The sequence below is a fragment of the Somniosus microcephalus genome, unplaced genomic scaffold (genome assembly GCF_052327205.1).
Source record: "Somniosus microcephalus isolate GS21.2 unplaced genomic scaffold, FLI_Smic_1.0 unresolved_chr1, whole genome shotgun sequence".
Lineage (NCBI taxonomy): Eukaryota > Metazoa > Chordata > Chondrichthyes > Squaliformes > Somniosidae > Somniosus > Somniosus microcephalus.
Genome location: NW_028225179.1, coordinates 64272340 through 64292138, shown reverse-complemented (window position 1 = coordinate 64292138; position 19799 = coordinate 64272340). Strand labels below are relative to the sequence as shown.

The 19799-nt window shown below is 53.1% G+C and overlaps 1 protein-coding gene across 1 annotated transcript in view; it reads left to right on the top strand.

Moving 5' to 3' along the window:
• The window catches only part of LOC147095438 (sulfotransferase 1C2-like), a 51541-nt gene that overhangs the window by 970 nt on the left and 30772 nt on the right, over positions 1-19799 (top strand). Inside the window, exons 2-3 of the mRNA XM_085974586.1 lie at positions 11327-11452; positions 13027-13124. Of these exons, the coding sequence (XP_085830712.1) occupies positions 11327-11452; positions 13027-13124 (224 nt within the window). The remainder of the gene's footprint in view (positions 1-11326; positions 11453-13026; positions 13125-19799) is intronic.

Below are 19799 nucleotides of genomic sequence, written 5' to 3'. Positions count from 1 at the left end.
TGTTGGTGTCAGTGGGTATTGCCTGTGTCACAGTGGTATGTGTGTCAGGGTCTACTATACTGTCCTCAGTCCCTTGTGTTTCCTTCTGCTCATGGAGTGTCTCCTTTGGTCCATTGGTTCTGTATTTCTTCACAAACGTAGTGTTTCTCGAGTAGTGTGCTCCTTCTGGAGATTCCACTACTACCTGACTCCCTGTTTTACTCAAAACTTTGTGCGGTGTGGCATTAAAAGGAGTGGTGAACTTGTCCACTTTGTCCTGCCGTACCAGCACCGTGTCGCCGACTTCCACCTCTGAGTATTGTGTTCTCCGCTGTTCATCTGTGTACAGTTTGGACTTGCCTTTCTGTTCTACGTCCCGGTCACGTACTTCCATGTCTGCGCGCGACTCTGTGATGTCTGGCAGCTTTCCTCTCATTTTCCGTTTAACGAGCAGCTCTGCCGGGCTCTTTCCTGTCGTGGCATGGTCAATGCTCCTGTATACAGTCACATATTTTCCAAGTTCACGTTTCCAATCTAGTCCTTCTGACTGAGCAATTCTGATTCTCTTCATCAGCGATGCATTCTGGCGCTCGACTTCTCCCTTAGCCTGAGCCCATTTTGCTGTCCTTTTCAGGTGTTTGATCCCGTTGTTTTCACAGTATTTTTTGAATAATTCAGATCTGAATTGGGGACCTTTATCAGGTTTGCAGGTGATTGGCAAACCATGACGGCTGAAAATTGACTCTAAACTATCAATAACCTTCTCTGTTGTTGTGGAGGTCATGATGCCGTATTCATAGTAGTGACTATAATAATCAACTACCACAAGAATGGAGTGGTTGGATGGCAAGGGTCCCAGTAAGTCTATAGCTACATCCTGCCAGGGGCCCTCCGGTAATGGTGTTGGTGTCAACGGTTCAGGTGGGTTGGGTCTGGCTACTATCTGACAGCCGTGGCACGCTTTACGGTGTTTTTCAGCTGCCTTGTCCATGCCAGGCCACCAAACCTTGGTTCTGAGATGTTGCTTTGTTCCAACTATTCCCAAGTGTCCTTCATGTGCTAACAACAGGGCTTGTGCGTGTAACACTGTGGGTAGCACGATGCGTGTTCCCCGAAGAACTAGGTACCCCACTACGCACAGCTCGTTTACAATTGCTGCATAAGCTTTACAGTTCTCAAAATGTCCGTTTGTGATTGCCTTCCATACCTCAATCAGCTCTGGGCCGGTAGCAGAGGCTTCCTCCACCTCTCTAGTAGTGAGTGCTTTTGGTGTCGCACTCACAGCTACAAATCTCACGTATTCATCTGAGCCATGAGAATGTCTCTCCTGTTTTGCTGTCTCCCCCAGCAATCGTGACAGTGGGTCTGCAATGTTTTGTTTGCCTGGAATGTGTATCACCTTAAAATCATACGGCTGTAATCTAAGTACCCATCTCTCTATACGGGCACAGGGTTTACAATGTGGGCCGTATATCACTTGTAATGGCCTATGGTCAGTTGCCAAGTTAAATTTTCGGCCATACACATATGGATGCAGCCTCTCACAAGCCCATACAAGAGCTAAGGCCTCTCTCTCTGTTTGAGAGTATTTCCTCTCACAGTCTGTTAAACAACGACTTACATAGCATATTGGCACCTCTTGTCCATGTTGGTCCTGAACTAGTACTGCGCCTAAACCTACAGGACTGGCATCTGCTATCACCTTGGTTGGTGCGTCCTTATCAAAATATGCTAAAGTGCCGGCTCTGGCCAACTCTTCCTTGAGTGGACTGAATGACTGTCTCTGTTGTGATCCAAATTTAAATGGTGTGTCTTTTCTCGTCAGGCGTCGCAGTGGCTCTGATAGCGTTGCAAACTGCGGATGAATTTGCTACTATACCCAACGAGTCCCAAGAAACTCCTCACCTCTGTAGCATTCTCTGGTTCCCGAGCACCTGCCACCGCTCGCACTCTCTCTGCTGTTGGTCCGATGCCCTTTTCAGACAACAGGATTCCCATGAAAATCAATCGGTCCATGTTGAATTGACACTTCTCTGAGTTTAGTGTCAGTCCACTTTCCATTAATCTGGTCATGACAGCGTGCAGGCGTCTGTCGTGCGTTTCCTGGTCGTGTGCATGCACGATAATGTCGTCTGAGATGTTTTCAACACCCTCTATTCCAGCTAAGGCATTAGCTATCTCGTGCTGATATTGCTCACTAGCTGAAGATACACCGAATATCAGCCTCTTGTACCTGTATACTCCGTTATGTACTGCAAACGTTGTGATTTCTTGTGACTCGGGTCAGTTCTAACTGGTGATAACCCCATTTCAGGTCTAGCTTACTAAACACTGTCGGGCCGTTCATACCTTGGAGTATCTCATCAACGGTGGGGATTGGATATCGTTCCCTCACTATTGACTGGTTTGCTCATCTCATGTCTAGGCATAACCTTACATCCTTATCCGCTTTTGGTATAATAACCACAGGATTTACCCATGGGGTGGGACTAGTTACAGGTTCGATAATGTCCATGTCCCTCAGTTGTTTTATTTTGGCTTCTACTGCCCCCCTTAAGTTGAATGGTATACGCCTGAGTGGCTGGGCCACAGGCTTCACTTGTGGGTTGATATACAAACTGATCTATTTTGTGTTCAGCCTTCCTACTCCCTGGAATACCTTTGGATACCGCTGTTCTAGTAGCTGTCTTACATCTACCACAGCTGAGACATCTGCGCCTATTTTTAAAACTCCCAGTTTCATGGCTGTCTCCCTTCCTAGCAACGGCTCTCCGTGGCCTTTAATCACAATGAACTCCGCCTGCTCAGTTCTCTTACCTATTGTAATCCCACATGTGAATATACCTTTAACTGACAGTGGTCGGCTAGAAGCATAAGAGAATAACTTTCTCTCTGTCTTAGGGACATGTGACTGACACTTAATGTGTTCTGACTTTAATCCTTCCCATGTATTCTCATCTATCACATTACTAGTTGCACCCGAATCAATTAACATTCTCAGGTTTACTCCCCCCACACAAAAGGTAAGTCTCTCTGTCACGTTATTTCCAGTAACAGCCAATGCAAAGTCATTTTGTTCCTCTACATTGTTCACACTGTTTCTTTGTACCCTTTGTGCGGCATACTTTGAAGAAATGATCCTTTCCCTTGCACTTATGACACGTTTGTCCGCGTGCTGGGCACTTCGGATCTCTGCCCATGTGGTCTGTGTGTCCACATCTGTAACATTTCCTTTTGTTCCTATCGCCATTTCCCTTTGGTTTCTCTGTCGAGCTTTTCGCATAACACCCTCTTTTCTGTGTAACACAACGAACAGTATATGTCTCCGCCTTCTCTGTACATGACATGGCTGACATCTGCTCCTCGACATTTTCACATTGTGAGGCCAATTGTAACGTGCGGGCGAGTGTTAGACCATGCCCTTCCTCTAGCAATTTCCTCCGCACATAGGCTGACGTGCACCTACTCAGGATAGCATCTCTTATTTGATTATCCGCATTCCCCCCCAAAAGCACAGTCTTTAGCAGCCTGCCGCAAGTGAGTAGCAAATTGTTGCACAGTCTCACCTGCCTTCTGGGACAACTTATGAAAAGTCTGTCTAGCAAATGCTGCATTGACCTGGGGCACAAAGTAGTGATTCAAAGCACTAACCACCGCCGTGTAGTCTGCTGGCTCTCCTGTGTCCGGTAGAGTCGAAAAGATATCCTGGACATCTGGTCCTGCTAGGTGTAGAAGTAGAGCTCTTCTCCTCTGCTTTGTGGCACCTGTAGAGGTATCGTCGATGATGAGTCCTTTGCCATCAGCATGAAGCTCAAAAGACGTTAACCACCTCGTCCATCTTGGACCCAACGTGGCTGGCTCGGCGAAGCATGCAAAATTTTGAATGCCGGTCTTCTCCATCCTAGCTAACTAAAACTTGGGCAACTACCTATTTAAGATGATTCCCTTCGTTATCCTCATCGCCAATGTTGTATCTATGCTTTAATGCGTTCAATCAAGCATGTAGATACGTCGAATTAAATCAGAGTCAGGCAGACAGGCTTCTAACTGCGATCTTCTCTTTATTGGTAAAATGGTCGACTGCAGCGTTCCCGGGTAATTCCCATAATGCAATGCATATTACATTACCGTATTTACTGGTGTTAAACTCGCACATTACATTACCATATTGACTGGTGTCAAACTCGCAATCAATACACGACACCCACGGTGCAGGGAAAGGACTGAGGACCCATGGAGCAGGGGAAGGGCCGAGCCCCATGGTGCAGGGGAAGGGCCGTGTTATGTCTGCACACTGGGTTACAGTGATGCATTAGAGTTACTCTAGCACAGGAAGTTTGATAGTGCTGTCACCATTATATTATGTCTGATGATTGTGTTAGATCCGTGTATTTTTGATGTAGTGTGTCCTTCAATAACTAGACACGAGACTGTAGGAACAATCAACAGGTATTTACTGGATGAGGGTTACTTTAAAACTAAACGTACAGATCCCTACTCAGCGTTTATATACAGGTGTGGTCACTGCCGGTACTACAGTATACAGGAGCTGTAAAAAGTAGTTCTCCCCTTAAAGGTACATACACTACAATTCCTCCCCTTTTAGATTGACAGTACCATAACATTCATTTAACAATTAACACTTTTAACATGCACATTAACTAAAAATAGTCCATTTATAAATTCAGTCTTTGGGGCGGCTTCCTGATCCTATCTGGATAGCGCCTTTCCTGAGTGTCTTGTTCTTGGTGCGGAGGCCCCTTGTCGTCAGTTGGTTCATCAGCTTCCGATGCTACTGTTTCTGGGGTAGATGCTACCTGTATGTCGGGTTCATCACCAGGTGCGCGAGCCATGGGGTTGACTCGTTCCTGTGACTCTAGGATCTGGTCGACATGGCGTCTCACAACGTTCTCCCCAACATCCACTGTGTACATTAGTGGCCCCTGCCGTGTGCATATCGTTCCTGTTTGCCATTTCTCTGTTCGGTAGTCGCGGGCCAAGACTGGTTGCCCTACATTGAAGCTACTTGTCGGCTTCTCATTGATGTGCTGGAATTGCTTATTCTCAACATCTCTTCGTACATTTGGTCTGAGCAAATCCAGACAAGATCTCAACCTTCGGTTAAAGAACATCATAGCCGGGGTTTGGTTGGTGACTGCATGTGTCGCATTTCTGTAGGCTAACAGGAAATTGTCCACCTCATGCTGCAGTGGAATGTCGTCATCGCACATGGCCCTTACGGCTTTCTTAAAGGTTTGTACGAACCTCTCAGCCAATCCATTTGTGGCTGGATGATACGGGGCGGATGTGTAATGCCTTACCCCATTCCTTTTCATGAATCTTCGAAACTCTTCGGACACAAACTGTGGTCCGTTATCAGAGCAAATCTGCTCTGGCAAGCCGTTCCTGGCAAATATGATCCGTAGGACTGCAATAGTTATCTCCGTGGTGGTGGACGACATTTTGATCACCTCAGGCCATTTTGAGTGCGCATCCACGGCTCTTACAAACATTGGGTCCATGAATGGACTGGCAAAATCAATATGCACCCATTGCCATGGAGATGAGGGCCACTCCCATGGGTGTAGAGGGGCATGTGGTGGTGCATTTTGGACCTTCTGGCATCCTGAGCAGCTCTTTGTCAGGTCCTCGATTTGCTGATCGATCCCCGGCCACCACACATAAGCCCTAGCAAGGCTTTTCATTTTTACCCCTCCCAGATGGCCTTCGTGAAGCTCATTGAGCACTCTCTCCCTTAACTTGGGTGGAATTACCACTCGGGATCCACACATCAAGGTCCCCTGGCATACTGACAGCTGTTCTCTTCTGGATGAGAATGCTGGCAACAGTGAGTCGGCATGTGTTGGCCATCCCTTCACCGTCAAGTCATATACCCAAAACGGTGTCGGGTCATTTCGGGTCTCCTTCTCTATATCAGCGTTAGTTACTGGCAAGCGTTCAATTATAGTCGAGTGAAATATTTCGACAGGGTCCACTGCTGGTGCTTCCTCCACAGTAGGCAGTGGCAGGCGTGATAGCCCATCAGCGTTTCCATGCTGTTTCATGCCCTTATACTTGATTTCATATTGGTTCGCCCCTAGAAAAAGTGGCCATCTTTGTAGCCGTTGCGCAGTCATCACCGGCACGCCCTTCTTTGGATTAAAGATGGAGACAAGTGGTTGGTGGTCCGTCAGCAAGGTGAACTTCTACCCGTGCAGATAGTGGTTGAACTTTTTCACTCCCCACACTAGGCTGAGGGCCTCCCTGTCAATCTGGGCATAGTTACGCTCGGCTGAGGTTAGTGACCGAGACGCAAAGGCTACCGGCCTCTCCGAGCCGTCCGGAAACTTGTGCGACAGCACCGCTCCAATGCCATAGGGTGATGCATCACACGCCAACCGAATTGGTAGTGCTGGGTTGAAATGAGCCAACACCTCTTTTGATGTGATCAATTCTTTGCACTTCTGGAAAGCTCGTTTACATTCGTCATTCCACTTCCATGGTACCCCCGTTTGCAGTAGGGTGTTCAGTGGGTGTAATACTGTAGAAAAATTCGGCAAGAACTTATGGTAGTAGTTCACCAGGCCGAGGAACGACCTCAGTTGTGACACATTTTCCGGTGCTGGAGCCTTGACTACTGCCTCAATCTTTTCAGGGGGCTTAATGAACCCCTTTTCATCAATAACGTGGCCACAATACGAGATCTGCTTCTGGAAAAACTCGCATTTGTGGCGATTTGCTCGGAGCCCATATTCCTTCAATCTAGTGAGCACCTGCTCCAGGTTGGCAAGGTGATCACTGTCATTTTCGCCCGTGACCAGGATGTCGCCCAAATAACACTGGGTCCCTGGAATCCCTTGCAGGACTTAATCCATTGCCCTTTGCCAAATAGCCGGAGCTGATGCTGCCGCGAACACCAGCCGGTTGTATTGGTAGAGATCTTTGAGTGTTGATCGTGAGGTACTGTTTCGAGGCTTCATCTACCTCCATTTGCAGGTACGCCTGGGCCAGACCAATCTTAGTGAAGCGTTTCCCTCCAGATAGTGAGGCGAAAGTATCTTCAATCCGCGGAATCGGATATTGTACCGTGTGAAGGACTGGGTTCACTGTCACCTTAAAGTCCTCACAGATGCAAACTTTCGTTGGTTCTCCAGGCGTATTACTCAACGACCTCTTCATTAAAGGAACGATGGGTGTGGCCCACTCGCTCCAGTCCACTTTGGACAGTACTCCTGAACGTTCCAAACCTTCCAGCTTTACTTCGACGGCTGGGCGGATCGCATAAGGCACCGGTCTGGCCTTAAAAAACTTTGGGCTTGCATTTTCCTCTATTTTGATCATCGCTGTTATGCCTTTTAGTGTTCCAAGTCCCTTCTGGAACACTTCTTGTGCATCAGTTAGCATTTTTGACAGTCGTCCAGGTGTGGCGTCGTCATCCTTTTTGGCATCTACAGTCACTGCTTGTATGGAATGCCAATCTAGCTGTATCTTCCGGATCCATTCACGTCCTAGTAGTGGTGGTCCTCCATCTGGCAATACATATAGGTCCATTTTTGGTGTTTCCTTGCCGTTATATACAACGTTCACCCTTATTTTTCCTTTGGGGTAGACTTTTTGCCCCGTGTACGTCTTCAAGACAATCTCTGTATCTCTCAAGGGTATATGTGAGAATAGCCGCTTGTAGTCCCTTCGGCTTATGACTGTTAGGGCTGATCCTGTGTCCAATTCCATTTTCACTTGGACTCCGTCTATCTTGAGCGTGACCCAGATAGTTTGATAATCCTCCATTTGGATCACCTTATGTCGTTTCAGACAACCCAGCTCCTTGCTTCTGGAGTCTGTATCACTTTTCTGTTCGTCTGAACTACTCTCCGTCACCTTATGTACCTTCTTGTACTTCTCCTGTGGAGATTTCTTGCTGCTGGTTTTCTTTCCCGACCTGCAGGCTCTTGCTGTGTGTCCTACTTTTCCACACTGTCTGCACACTTTGTCCTTAAACCAGCAATCATTATGGTCGTGTGTTGTTCTGCCGCAGCAATAACACTTCACTGTTCCGTATGACATTTCATTTGTGCCATATTCTTGCAGTCTCCGTTGTATCTCTGCAGCGCCCCATGCTTCGTGTGATACTGCCATGCTGAAAGCCTTTTCCAGCGTAAGGTCCTTTTCAGATAAAAGCCGTTTCTGGTTTCCTTCACTTTGAAGCCCACACACAAACTTGTCCCTTAAGGTATCTGCCAGTCCCGCTCTAAACTGGCAGTGTTTCGATAGCTTACGCAGTTCCGTTAAATACTCAGCATTACTTTCATCGTTATGCTGGTTCATTTTGTGAAACTTAAATCTTTCTGCTATCAGCAGCGGTGTGGGGTTCAAGTGGTTCTGTAGGGTTGACACTATGTTTCCAAAATCCTTGTCCACTGGCTTCTCTGGGGTTACTAGGTTTCGCAGTAAGCCATACGTTTTTGCACCCATGGAATTCAACAATACCAGCACTTTCCTCTCATCTGGCACTTAATTCGCCTTGCAGTACATTTCTATGCGTTCGACATATGTCGTCCAATCTTCGACTTCATTGTCGAACGCTGTGATACTGTCACTCTTCGGCATCCCTGGGTGTGGTTAGACTGGCTCAAAATGGCGTTTTCCTGCGCTTCCCTTCTTCTCCGCTGCGGCTCAAAATGGTGTTTTCCCGCGCTCTCCCTTCTTCTCCGCTGCGGCTCAAAATGGCGTTTTCCCGCGCTCTCCCTTCTTCTCCGCTGCGGCTCAAAATGGCATTTTCCCGCGCTCTCCCTTCTTCTCCGCTGCGACTGCTCGTCCCTTGAACACCATCTGCGCTCTGCGCGTTTTCTTTCGCGCCTCTCTCTCTTCTCCCGTCGACGCCGTTCGGTCCTGAACACCAGCTGCGCCCTGTACGCTCCACCCTCTCTTTTCTCCCGTCGACGCTGCTCGGCCTTTTCTATGCCGTCGGTCGGCTCTAGCTGCCGCTGTCCGGGAAGGGTCTGCGCCATACCTGTTGCCAGCCCGTTTCGCTGGACCACCGTGACTGGAGAACCAAGCCCAGCTCTCAACAGCCTCCCCTGCGATGCTCAATCTCTGCTGGATGACTGGGCGGTTGCTCGTGGTCGACGCCCGTACTTCTGGCCTCAACTTTCTTCCACTGTTCTCCAGGAGCGAATCCCTGGGAGGTAATGCAGAGTTGCAGGTAGGTTCGAATCTGCCTCGTCGCCACTGTTAGATCCGTGTATTTTTGATGCAGTGTGTCCTTCAATAACTAGACACGAGACTGCAGGAACAATCAACAGGTATTTACTAGATGAGCGTTACTTTAAAACTGAACATACAGATCCCTACTCAGGGTTTATATACAGGTGTGGTCACTGCCAGTACTACAGTATACAGGAGCTGTAAAAAGTAGTTCTCCCCTTAAAGGTACATACACTACAGATTGCGAGCACATGAAGTTTGATAGTGCTGCTTTCGATATATCATGTCTGACATTGGTGATAGGTACTCGATTGCCTTGGCCTGTAAGAGCAGTTGGATCGACCATTAAAAACGACATGAGTTGATTTCTACATGCTGTCTTTGGATTATCTTTGCAAACGCAACAGGCCGAGGCCCCACGGTGCAGGGAAAGGGCCGCAGCTCCACGGTGCAGGGAAGGGCTGAGCCCCCATGAAGCAGGACACCAGGGTAAGGGCCAGGGCCCCACGGTGCAGGGAAACGGCTGAGGCCCCACGGTGCAGGGGAAGGGCCAAGGCCCCACGATGCAGGGGAAGGGCCGAGTCCCCACGGTGCAGGGGAAGGGCCGAGTCCCCACGGTGCAGCGGAAGGAGCGAGGCCCCACGGTGCAGGGAAAGGGCCGAGGCCCCACGGTGTAGGGAAAGGGCTGAGGTCCCATGGTGCAGGACACCAGGGGAAGGGTCGAGGCCCTACGGTGCAGAACGCCAGGGGAAGGGCCTGTGAGGAGCGGGGGGTGAAACGGTGTGACGTTGGCGACCTCTTGTTGCAGGTTTTTCTATTCTGCTCGAGAAGGACCATCAGCCCCTTCCCAAACCAGGGTTATGTCTGCGACACATGGTGATATTTACTGGGTAACTGTGTTCTCTGTCTCCCTCACTCTGTGTCTCTCCCTCTCTCTCTGTCTCCCTCACTCTGTGTCTCTCCCTCTCTCTCTGTCTCCCTCACTCTGTGTCTCTCCCTCTCTCTCTGTCTCCCTCACTCTGTGTCTCTCCCTCTCTCTCTGTCTCCCTCACTCTGTGTCTCTCCCTCTCTCTCTGTCTCCCTCACTCTGTGTCTCTCCCTCTCTCTCTGTCTCCCGCACTCTGTGTCTCTCCCTCTCTCTCTGTCTCCCTCACTCTGTGTCTCTCCCTCTCTCTCTGTCTCCCTCACTCTCTGTCTCTCCCTCACTCTGTGTCTCTCCCTCTCTCTCTGTCTCCCTCACTCTCTGTCTCCCTCACTCTGTGTCTCTCCCTCTCTCTCTGTCTCCCTCACTCTGTGTCTCTCCCTCTCTCTCTGTCTCCCGCACTCTGTGTCTCTCCCTCTCTCTCTGTCTCCCTCACTCTGTGTCTCTCCCTCTCTCTCTGTCTCCCGCACTCTGTGTCTCTCCCTCACTCTCTGTTTCCCTCACTCTGTGTCTCTCCCTCTCTCTCTGTCTCCCTCACTCTGTGTCTCTCCCTCTCTCTCTGTCTCCCTCACTCTCTGTCTCCCTCACTCTGTGTCTCTCCCTCTCTCTCTGTCTCCCTCACTCTCTGTCTCCCTCACTCTCTGTCTCCCTCACTCTGTGTCTCTCCCTCTCTCTCGGTCTCCCTCACTCTGTGTCTCTCCCTCTCTCTCTGTTTCCCTCACTCTGTGTCTCTCCCTCTCTCTCTGTTTCCCTCACTCTGTGCCTCTCCCTCTCTCTCGGTCTCCCTCACTCTGTGTCTCTCCCTCTCTCTCTGTTTCCCTCACTCTGTGTCTCTCCCTCTCTCTCTGTTTCCCTCACTCTGTGCCTCTCCCTCTCTCTCGGTCTCCCTCACTCTGTGTCTCTCCCTCTCTCTCTGTCTCCCTCACTCTGTGTCTCTCCCTCTCTCTCTGTCTCCATCACTCTGTGTCTCTCCCTCTCTTTCTGTCTCCTTCACTCTCTCTCTGTCTCCTTCACTCTCTCTCTGTCTCCCTCACTCTGTCTCTCTCTCTCTCTCTCTGTGTCTCTCTCCCCCTCTCTCTGAGTCTTTCCCTCTTTCTCGCTCTCTCTGTCTCTCTCTCTCTCTGTCTCTGTTTCTTTGTCTCTTTCTCTCTCGCTCTGTCTCTCCCTCTCTTTCCCATTGTGTGTCTCTCTCCCTTGTGATTACTCTCTCTCTCTCCACAGGGACCACTTGGATGCAGGAGATTGTGGATCTCATCAACTGCAACGGTGATGCAGAGATGTGTAAACGAGCCCCCGTCTACGAGAGGATCCCCTTCCTTGAATTATTTCGAGATGGGTTGCCATCTGGTGAGAGACGACATCAAATTAAACCAACTAGTCAGCAGATATCCGGCCCGTGTGGACCGTAACCTGGGGAGAGTCGGTACCCGTGTGGACCAGTAACCTGGAGAGAGTCAGTGCCCGTGGGGACCCGTACCCGGGGGAGAGTCGGTGCCCGTGTGGACCAGTACCCCGGGAAGATTTGGTGCCCGTGTGGACCAGTACCCCGGGGAGAGTCGGTGCCCGTGCGGACCCGTACCCCGGGGAGAGTCGGTGCCCGTGTGGACCAGTACCCCGGGGAGAGTCGGTGCCCGGGTGGACCAGTACCTCGGGGAGTGTCGGTGCCCGTGTGGACCAGTACCCCGGGGAGAGTCGGTGCCCGTGTGGACCAGTACCCCGGGGAGAGTCGGTGCCCGTGTGGACCCGTACCCCGGGGAGAGTCGGTGCCCGTGTGGACCAGTACCCCGGGGAGAGTCGGTGCCCGTGTGGACCGGTACCCCGGGGAGAGTCGGTACCCGTGTGGACCACTACCCGGGGGAGAGTCGTTGCCCGTGGGACCTGTACCCGGGGGAGAGTTGGTGCCTGTGGGGACCTGTACCCGGGGGAAGGTTGGTGCCCGTGGGGACCCGTACCCCGGGGAGAGTCGGTGCCCGTGTGGACCAGTACCCCGGGGAGTGTCGGTGCCCGTGTGGACCCGTAGCCCGGGGAGTGTCGGTGCCCGTGTGGACCAGTACCCCGGGGAGAGTCGGTGCCCGTGTGGACCAGTACCCCGGGGAGTGACGGTGCAGTTTGGACCCGTACCCCGGGGAGTGACGGTGCCAGTGTGGACCCGTACCCCGGGGAGTGTCGGTGCCCGTGTGGACCCGTACCCAGGGGAGTGTCGGTGCCCGTGTGGACCAGTACCCCGGGGAGAGTCGGTGCCCGTGTGGACCAGTACCCCGGGGAGAGTCGGTGCCCGTGTGGACCAGTACCCCGGGGAGTGTCGGTGCCAGTGTGGACCCGTACCCCGGGGAGTGACGGTGCCTGGGTGGACCAGTACCCCGGGGAGTGTCGGTGCCCGTGTGGACCAGTACCCTGGGGAGTGTCGGTGCCAGTGTGGACCAGTACCCCGGGGAGTGACGGTGCCTGGGTGGACCAGTACCCCGGGGAGTGTCGGTGCCCGTGTGGACCCGTACCCCGGGGAGTGACGGTGCCAGTGTGGACCCGTACCCCGGGGAGAGTCGGTGCCCGTGTGGACCCGTACCCCGGGGAGTGTCGGTGCCCGTGTGGACCCGTACCCCGGGGAGTGTCGGTGCCCGTGTGGACCCATACCCCGGGGAGAGTTGGTGCCAGTGTGGACCTGTACCCCGGGGAGTGTCGGTGCCCGTGTGGACCCGTACCCCGGGGAGTGACGGTGCCAGTGTGGACCCGTACCCCGGGGAGTGACGGTGCCAGTGTGGACCCGTACCCCGATGAGAATCAGTGGCCGTGGGGATGCGTAACCCGGGGAGTGTTGGAGGGGCTATCAGATGTACAATGTGGAGACGGATATTTGTACCCGGGAGCAGGGCTGGAAGAGCCCAAGAATGCTGGGAACTGATAAGGTCTCCATGTGATTTCAGGTCTTGAGCTGATTGAGAAAATGCTGTCTCCAAGGATCATTAAAACCCACCTCCCGATCCAACTCATCCCCAAATCATTCTGGGAGCAGGATTGCAAGGTACGGTGCCCAAGAGACGCAGATTCTACCAGTCCACCCGCCCTGTACACTCTTCAGCCTCATCATTTTCAACTCCAGACTCATCGCACCATCTCCACCTCTGCCTCCAAACTGTGGGACTCCTCCCCTCCCTCAAACTCCAAACTGTGGGACTCCTTCCCTCCCTCAATCTCCAAAATGTGGGACTTCTCCCCTGCCTCAGTCTCCAAACTGTGGGACTCCTCCCCTCCCTCAATCTCCAAACTGTGGGGCTCCTCCCCTCCCTCAGTATCCAAACTGTGGGACTCCTCCCCTCCCTCAATCTCCAAAATGTGGGACTCCTCCCCTCCCTCAATCTCCAAACTGTGGGACTCCTCCCCTCCCTCAAACTCCAAACTGTGGGACTCCTTCCCTCCCTCAATCTCCAAAATGTGGGACTTCTCCCCTGCCTCAATCTCCAAACTGTGGGACTCCTCCCCTCCCTCAGTATCCAAACTGTGGGACTCCTCCCCTACCTCAATCTCCAAACTGTGGGACTCCTCCCCTACCTCAATCTCCAAACTGTGGGACTCCTCCCCTACCTCAATCTCCAAACTGTGCGACTCCTCCCCTACCTCAATCTCCAAACTGTGGGACTCCTCCCCTCCCTCAATCTCCAAACATTGGGACTCAGGACCTCCCTCAATCTCCAAACTGTGCGACTCCTCCCCTCCCTCAATCTCCAAACTGTGGGAGTCCTCCCCTCCCTCAATCTCCAAACTGTGGGACTCCTCCCCTCCCTCAATCTCCAAACTGTGGGACTCCTCCCCTCCCTCAGTATCCAAACTGTGGGACTCCTCCCCTACCTCAATCTCCAAACTGTGGGACTCCTCCCCTCCCTCAGTATCCAAACTGTGGGACTCCTCCCCTCCTCAATCGCGAAACTGTGGGACTCCTCCCCTCCCTCAAACTCCAAACTGTGGGACTCCTCCCCTCCCTCAGTATCCAAACTGTGGGACTCCTCCCCTCCCTCAAACTCCAAACTGTGGGACTCCTCCCCTCCCTCAGTATCCAAACTGTGGGACTCCTCCCCTCCTCAATCTCCAAGCTGTGGGATTCCTCCACTCCCTCAACCTCCAAATTGTGGGACTCCTCCCCTCCCTCAGTATCCAAACTGTGGGACTCCTCCCCTACCTCAATCTCCAAACTGTGGGACTCCTCCCCTCCCTCAGTATCCAAACTGAGGGACTCCTCCCCTCCCTCAATCTCCAAACTGTGGGACTCCTCCCCTACCTCAATCTCCAAACTGTGGGACTCCTCCCCTCCCTCAGTATCCAAACTGTGGGACTCCTCCCCTCCCTCAAACTCCAAACTGTGGGACTCCTCCCCTCCCTCAGTATCCAAACTGTGGGACTCCTCCCCTCCCTCAATCTCCAAGCTGTGGGATTCCTCCACTCCCTCAACCTCCAAATTGTGGGACTCCTCCCCTCCCTCAGTATCCAAACTGTGGGACTCCTCCCCTACCTCAATCTCCAAACTGTGGGACTCCTCCCCTCCCTCAGTATCCAAACTGTGGGACTCCTCCACTCTCAGTCTCCAAACTGTGGGAAACCTCCCCTCCCTCAATCGCCAAACTGTGAGATTCCCTCCCCTCCCTCAATCTCCAAACTGTGCGACTCCTCCCCTCCCTCAACCTCCAAACTGTGTGATTCCTCCCCTCCCGCAGTCTCCAAATTGTGGGACTCCTCCCCTCCCTCAATCTCCAAACTGTGTGATTCCTCCCCTCCCTCAGTATCCAAACTGTGGGACTCCTCCCCTACCTCAATCTCCAAACTGTGGGACTCCTCCCCTCCCTCAATCTCCAAACATTGGGACTCAGGACCTCCCTCAATCTCCAAACTGTGCGACTCCTCCCCTCCCTCAATCTCCAAACTGTGGGAGTCCTCGCCTCCCTCAATCTCCAAACTGTGGGACTCCTCCCCTCCCTCAATCTCCAAACTGTGGGACTCCTCCCCTCCCTCAGCATCCAAACTGTGGGACTCCTCCCCTACCTCAATCTCCAAACTGTGGGACTCCTCCCCTCCCTCAGTATCCAAACTGTGGGACTCCTCCCCTCCCTCAATCGCCAAACTGTGGGACTCCTCCCCTCCCTCAAACTCCAAACTGTGGGACTCCTCCACTCCCTCAGTATCCAAACTGTGGGACTCCTCCCCTCCCTCAATCTCCAAGCTGTGGGATTCCTCCACTCCCTCAACCTCCAAATTGTGGGACTCTTCCCCTCCCTCAGTACCCAAACTGTGGGACTCCTCCCCTACCTCAATCTCCAAACTGTGGGACTCCTCCCCTCCCTCAGTATCCAAACTGTGGGACTCCTCCACTCTCAGTCTCCAAACTGTGGGACACCTCCCCTCCCTCAATCTCCAAACTGTGAGATTCCCTCCCCTCCCTCAATCTCCAAACTGTGCGACTCCTCCCCTCCCTCAATCTGCAAACTGTGGGACTACTCCCCTCCTCAAACTACAAACTGTGGGAATCCTCCCATCCCTAAATCTCCAAACTATGGGATTCCCTCCTCTCATCATTCACCAAACTGTGGGTCTCCTCCCCTCCTCAATCACCAAACTGTGGGACTCCTCCCCTCCCTCAATCACCAAACTGTGGGACTCCTCGCCCCCCTCAATCACCAAACTGTGGGACTCCTCCCCTCCCTCAATCACCAAACTGTGGGACTCCTCCCCTCCCTCAATCTCCAAACTGTGGGACTCCTCCCCTCCCTCAATCTTCAAACTGTGCATCTCCTCCCCTCCCTCAATCTCCGAACTGTGGGTCTCCTTCCCTCCCTCTGTTTCCAAACTGCGGGACACCTCCCCTCCCTCAATCTCCAAAATGTGGGACTTCTCCCCTCCCTCAACCTCCAAACTCTGGGAATCCTCCCATCCCTAAATCTCCAAACTATGGGATTCCCACCTCTCATCATTCTCCAAACTGTGGGACTCCTCCCCTCCTCAATTTCCAAACTGTGGGACTCCTCCCCTCCCTCAACCTACAAACTGTGGGACTCCTCCCCTCCCTCAATCTCCAAACTGTGGGACTCCTCCCCTCCCTCAATCTCCAAACTGTGGGACTCCTCCCCTCCCTCAATCTCCAAAATGTGGGACTTCTCCCCTCCCTCAGTCGCCAAACTGTGGGACTCCTCCCCTCCCTCAACCTCCAAACTGTGGGACTCCTCCCCTCCCTCAATCTCCAAACATTGGGACTCAGTCCCTCCCTCAATCTCCAAACTGTGCGACATCTCCACTCTCAGTCTCCATACAGTGGGACTCCTCCCCTCCCTCAGTCTCCAAACTGTGGGACTCCTCCCCTCCCTCAATCTCCAAACTCTGCGTCTCCTCCCCTCCCTCAATCTCCATACTGTGGGACTCCTCCCCTCCCTCAGTCTCTAAACTGTGGGACTCCACCCCTCCCTCAGTATCCAAACTGTGGGACTCCTCCCCTCCTCAATCTCCAAACTGTGGGACTCCTCCCCTCCCTCAAACTCCAAACTGTGCGACTCCTCCCCTCCCTCAAACTCCAAACTGTGCGACTCCTCCCCTCCCTCGATCTCCAAACTGTGGGACTCCTCCCCTCCCTCAATCTCCAAACTGTGGGAATCCTCCCCTCCCTCAATCTCCAAACTGTGGGACTCCTCCCCTCCCTCAGTCTCCAAACACGGCGTCTCCTCCCCTCCCTCAATCTCCAAACTGTGGGACTCCTCCCCTCCCTCAATCTCCAAACTGTGGGACTCCTCCCCTCCCTCAATCTCCAAACTGTGGGACTTCTCCCCTCCCTCAATCACCAAACTGTGGGACTCCTCCCCTCCCTCAATCTCCAAACTGTCGGACTCCTCCCCTCCCTCAATCTCCAAACTGTGCGACTCCTCCACTCCCTCAATCTCCAAACTGTGCGACTCCTCCCCTCCCTCAATCTCCAAACTGTGGGACTCCTCCCCTCCCTCAGTCTCCAAGCTGTGGGACTCCTCCCCCCCCTCAGTCTCCAAACTGTGGGAGTCCTCCCCTCCCTCAATCTCCAAACTGTGGGACTCCTCCCCTCCCTCAATCTCCAAAATGTGGGACTCCTCCCCTCCTCAATCTCCAAACTATGGGACTCCTCCCCTCCCTCAATCTCCAAACTGTGGGACTCCTCCCCTCCCTCAATCTCCAAACTGTGGGACTCCTCCCCTCCCTCAATCTCCAAACTGTGCAACTCCTTCCCTCCCTCAATCTCCAAACAATGGGACTACTCCCCTCCCTCAATCTCTAAATTCTGGGACTCCTCCCCTCCCTCAATCTCCAAACTGTGGGACTCTTCCCTCCTCTGTCTCCAAACTGTGCGACTCCTCCCCTCCCTCAATCTCGAAATTGTGCGACTCCTCCCCTCCCTCAATCTCCAAACTGTGGGACTCCTCCCCTCCCTCAATCTCCAAACTGTGCGACTCCTCCCCTCCCTCAGTCTCCAAACTGTGGGACTCATTCCCTCGCTGAATCTCCAAGCTGTGGGACTCCTCCCCTCCCTTAGTCTCCAAACTGTGGGACTCCTCCCCTCCCTCAATCTCCAAATTGTGTGACTCCTCCCCTCCCTCAATCTCCAAACTGTGGGACTCCTCCCCTCCTCAATCTCCAAAGTATGGGACTCCACCCCTCCCTCAAACTCCAAACTGTGGGACTCCTCCCCTCCCTCAATCTCCAAACTGTGGGAGTCCTCCCCTCCCTCAGTCTCCGATCTGTGGGACTCCTCCCCTGCCTCAATCTCCAAACTGTGGGACTCCTGCCCTCCCTCAATCTCCAAACTTTGGGACTCCTGCCCTCGCTCAATCCCCAAACTGTGGGACTCCTCCTCTCCCTCAATCTCCAAACTGTGCGACTCCTCCCCTCCCTCAATCTCCAAAATGTGGGACTCCTCCCCTCCCTCAATCTCCAAATTGTGCGACTCCTCCCCTCCCTCAATCTCCAAAATGTGGGACTCCTCCCCTCCTCAATCTCCAAACTATGGGACTCCTCCCCTCCCTCAATCTCCAAACTGTGGGACTCCTCCCCTCCCTCAATCTGCAAACTGTGGGACTCCTTCCCTCCCTCAATCTCCAAATTTTGGGACTCCTCCCCTCCCTCAGTCTCCAAGCTGTGGGACTCCTCCCCTCCCTCAGTCTCCGAACTGTGGGACTCCTCCGCTCCCTCAATCTCCAAACTGTGGGACTCCTCCCCTCCCTCAATCTCCAAATTGTGCGACTCCTCCCCTCCCTCAATCTCCAAAATGTGGGACTCCTCCCCTCCCTCAATGTGTAAAATGTGGGACTCCTCCCCTCCTCAATCTCCAAACTATGGGACTCCTCCCCTCCCTCAATCTCCAAACTGTGGGACTCCTCCCCTCCCTCAATCTCCAAACTGTGGGACTCCTTCCCTCCCTCAATCTCCAAATTTTGGGACTCCTCCCCTCCCTCAGTCTCCAAGCTGTGGGACTCCTCCCCTCCCACAGTCTCCGAACTGTGGGACTCCTCCCCTCCCTCAATCTCCAAACTGTGGGACTCCTCCCCTCCCTCAAACTCCAAACTCTGCGAGTCCTCCCCTCGCTCAATCTCCAAACTGTGGGACTCCTCCACTACCTCAATCTCCAAACTCTGGAACTCCTTCCCTCCCCAATCTCCCAACTGTGGGACTCCTCCCCTCCCTCAATCTCCAAACTGTGGGACTCCACCCCTCCCTCAATCTCCAAACTGTGGGACTCCTTCCCTCCCTCAATCTCCAAACTTTGGGACTCCTCCCCTCCCTCAATCTCCAAACTGTGGGACTCCTCCCATCCCTCAGTCTCCAAACTGTGGGTCTCCTCCCCCCCCTCAATCTCCAAGCTGTGGGACTCCTTCCCTCCCTCTGTCTCCAAAATGTGGGACTCCTCCCCTCCCTCAATCTCCAAACTGTGGGATTCCTCCCCTCCCTCAGTCTCCAAACTGTGGGATTCCTCCCCTCCCTCAATCTCCAAACTGTGGCAATCCTCCCCTCCCTCAATCTCCAAACTGTGGGACTCCTCCCCTCCCTCAAACTCCAAACTGTGGGTTTATTCCCCTCCCTCAATCTCCAAACTCTTGGACTCCTCCCCTCCCTCAATCTCCAAACTGTGGGATTCCACCCCTCCCTCAATGTCCAAACTGTGGGTCTCCTCCCTTCCCTCTGTTTCCAATCCGTGGGACACCTCCCCTCCCTCGATCTCCAAACTGTGGGACTTCTCTCCTCCCTCAATCACCAAACTGTGCGTCTCCTCCCCTCCCTCAATCTCCAAACTGAGGGACTCCTCCCCTTCCTCAATCTCCAAACTGTGGGAATCCTCCCCTCCCTCTGTCTCCAATCTGTGGGACTCCTCCCCTCCCTCAATCTCCAAATTGTGGGACTCCTCCCTTCCCTCAATCTCCAAACTGAGGGACTCCTCCCCTTCCTCAATCTCCAAACTGTGGGACTGCTCCCCTCCCTCAATCTCCAAACTGTGGGACTCCTCCCCTCCCTCAATCTCTAAACTGTGGGAATCCTCCACTCCCTCAATCTCTAAACTGTGGGAATCCTCCCCTCCCTCAATCTCTAAACTGTGGGACTTCTCCCCTCCCTCAATCTCCAAACTGTGGGACTCCTCCCTTCCCTCAATCTCCAAACTGTGGGATTCCTCCCCTCCCTCAATCTCCAAACTGTGGGACTCCTC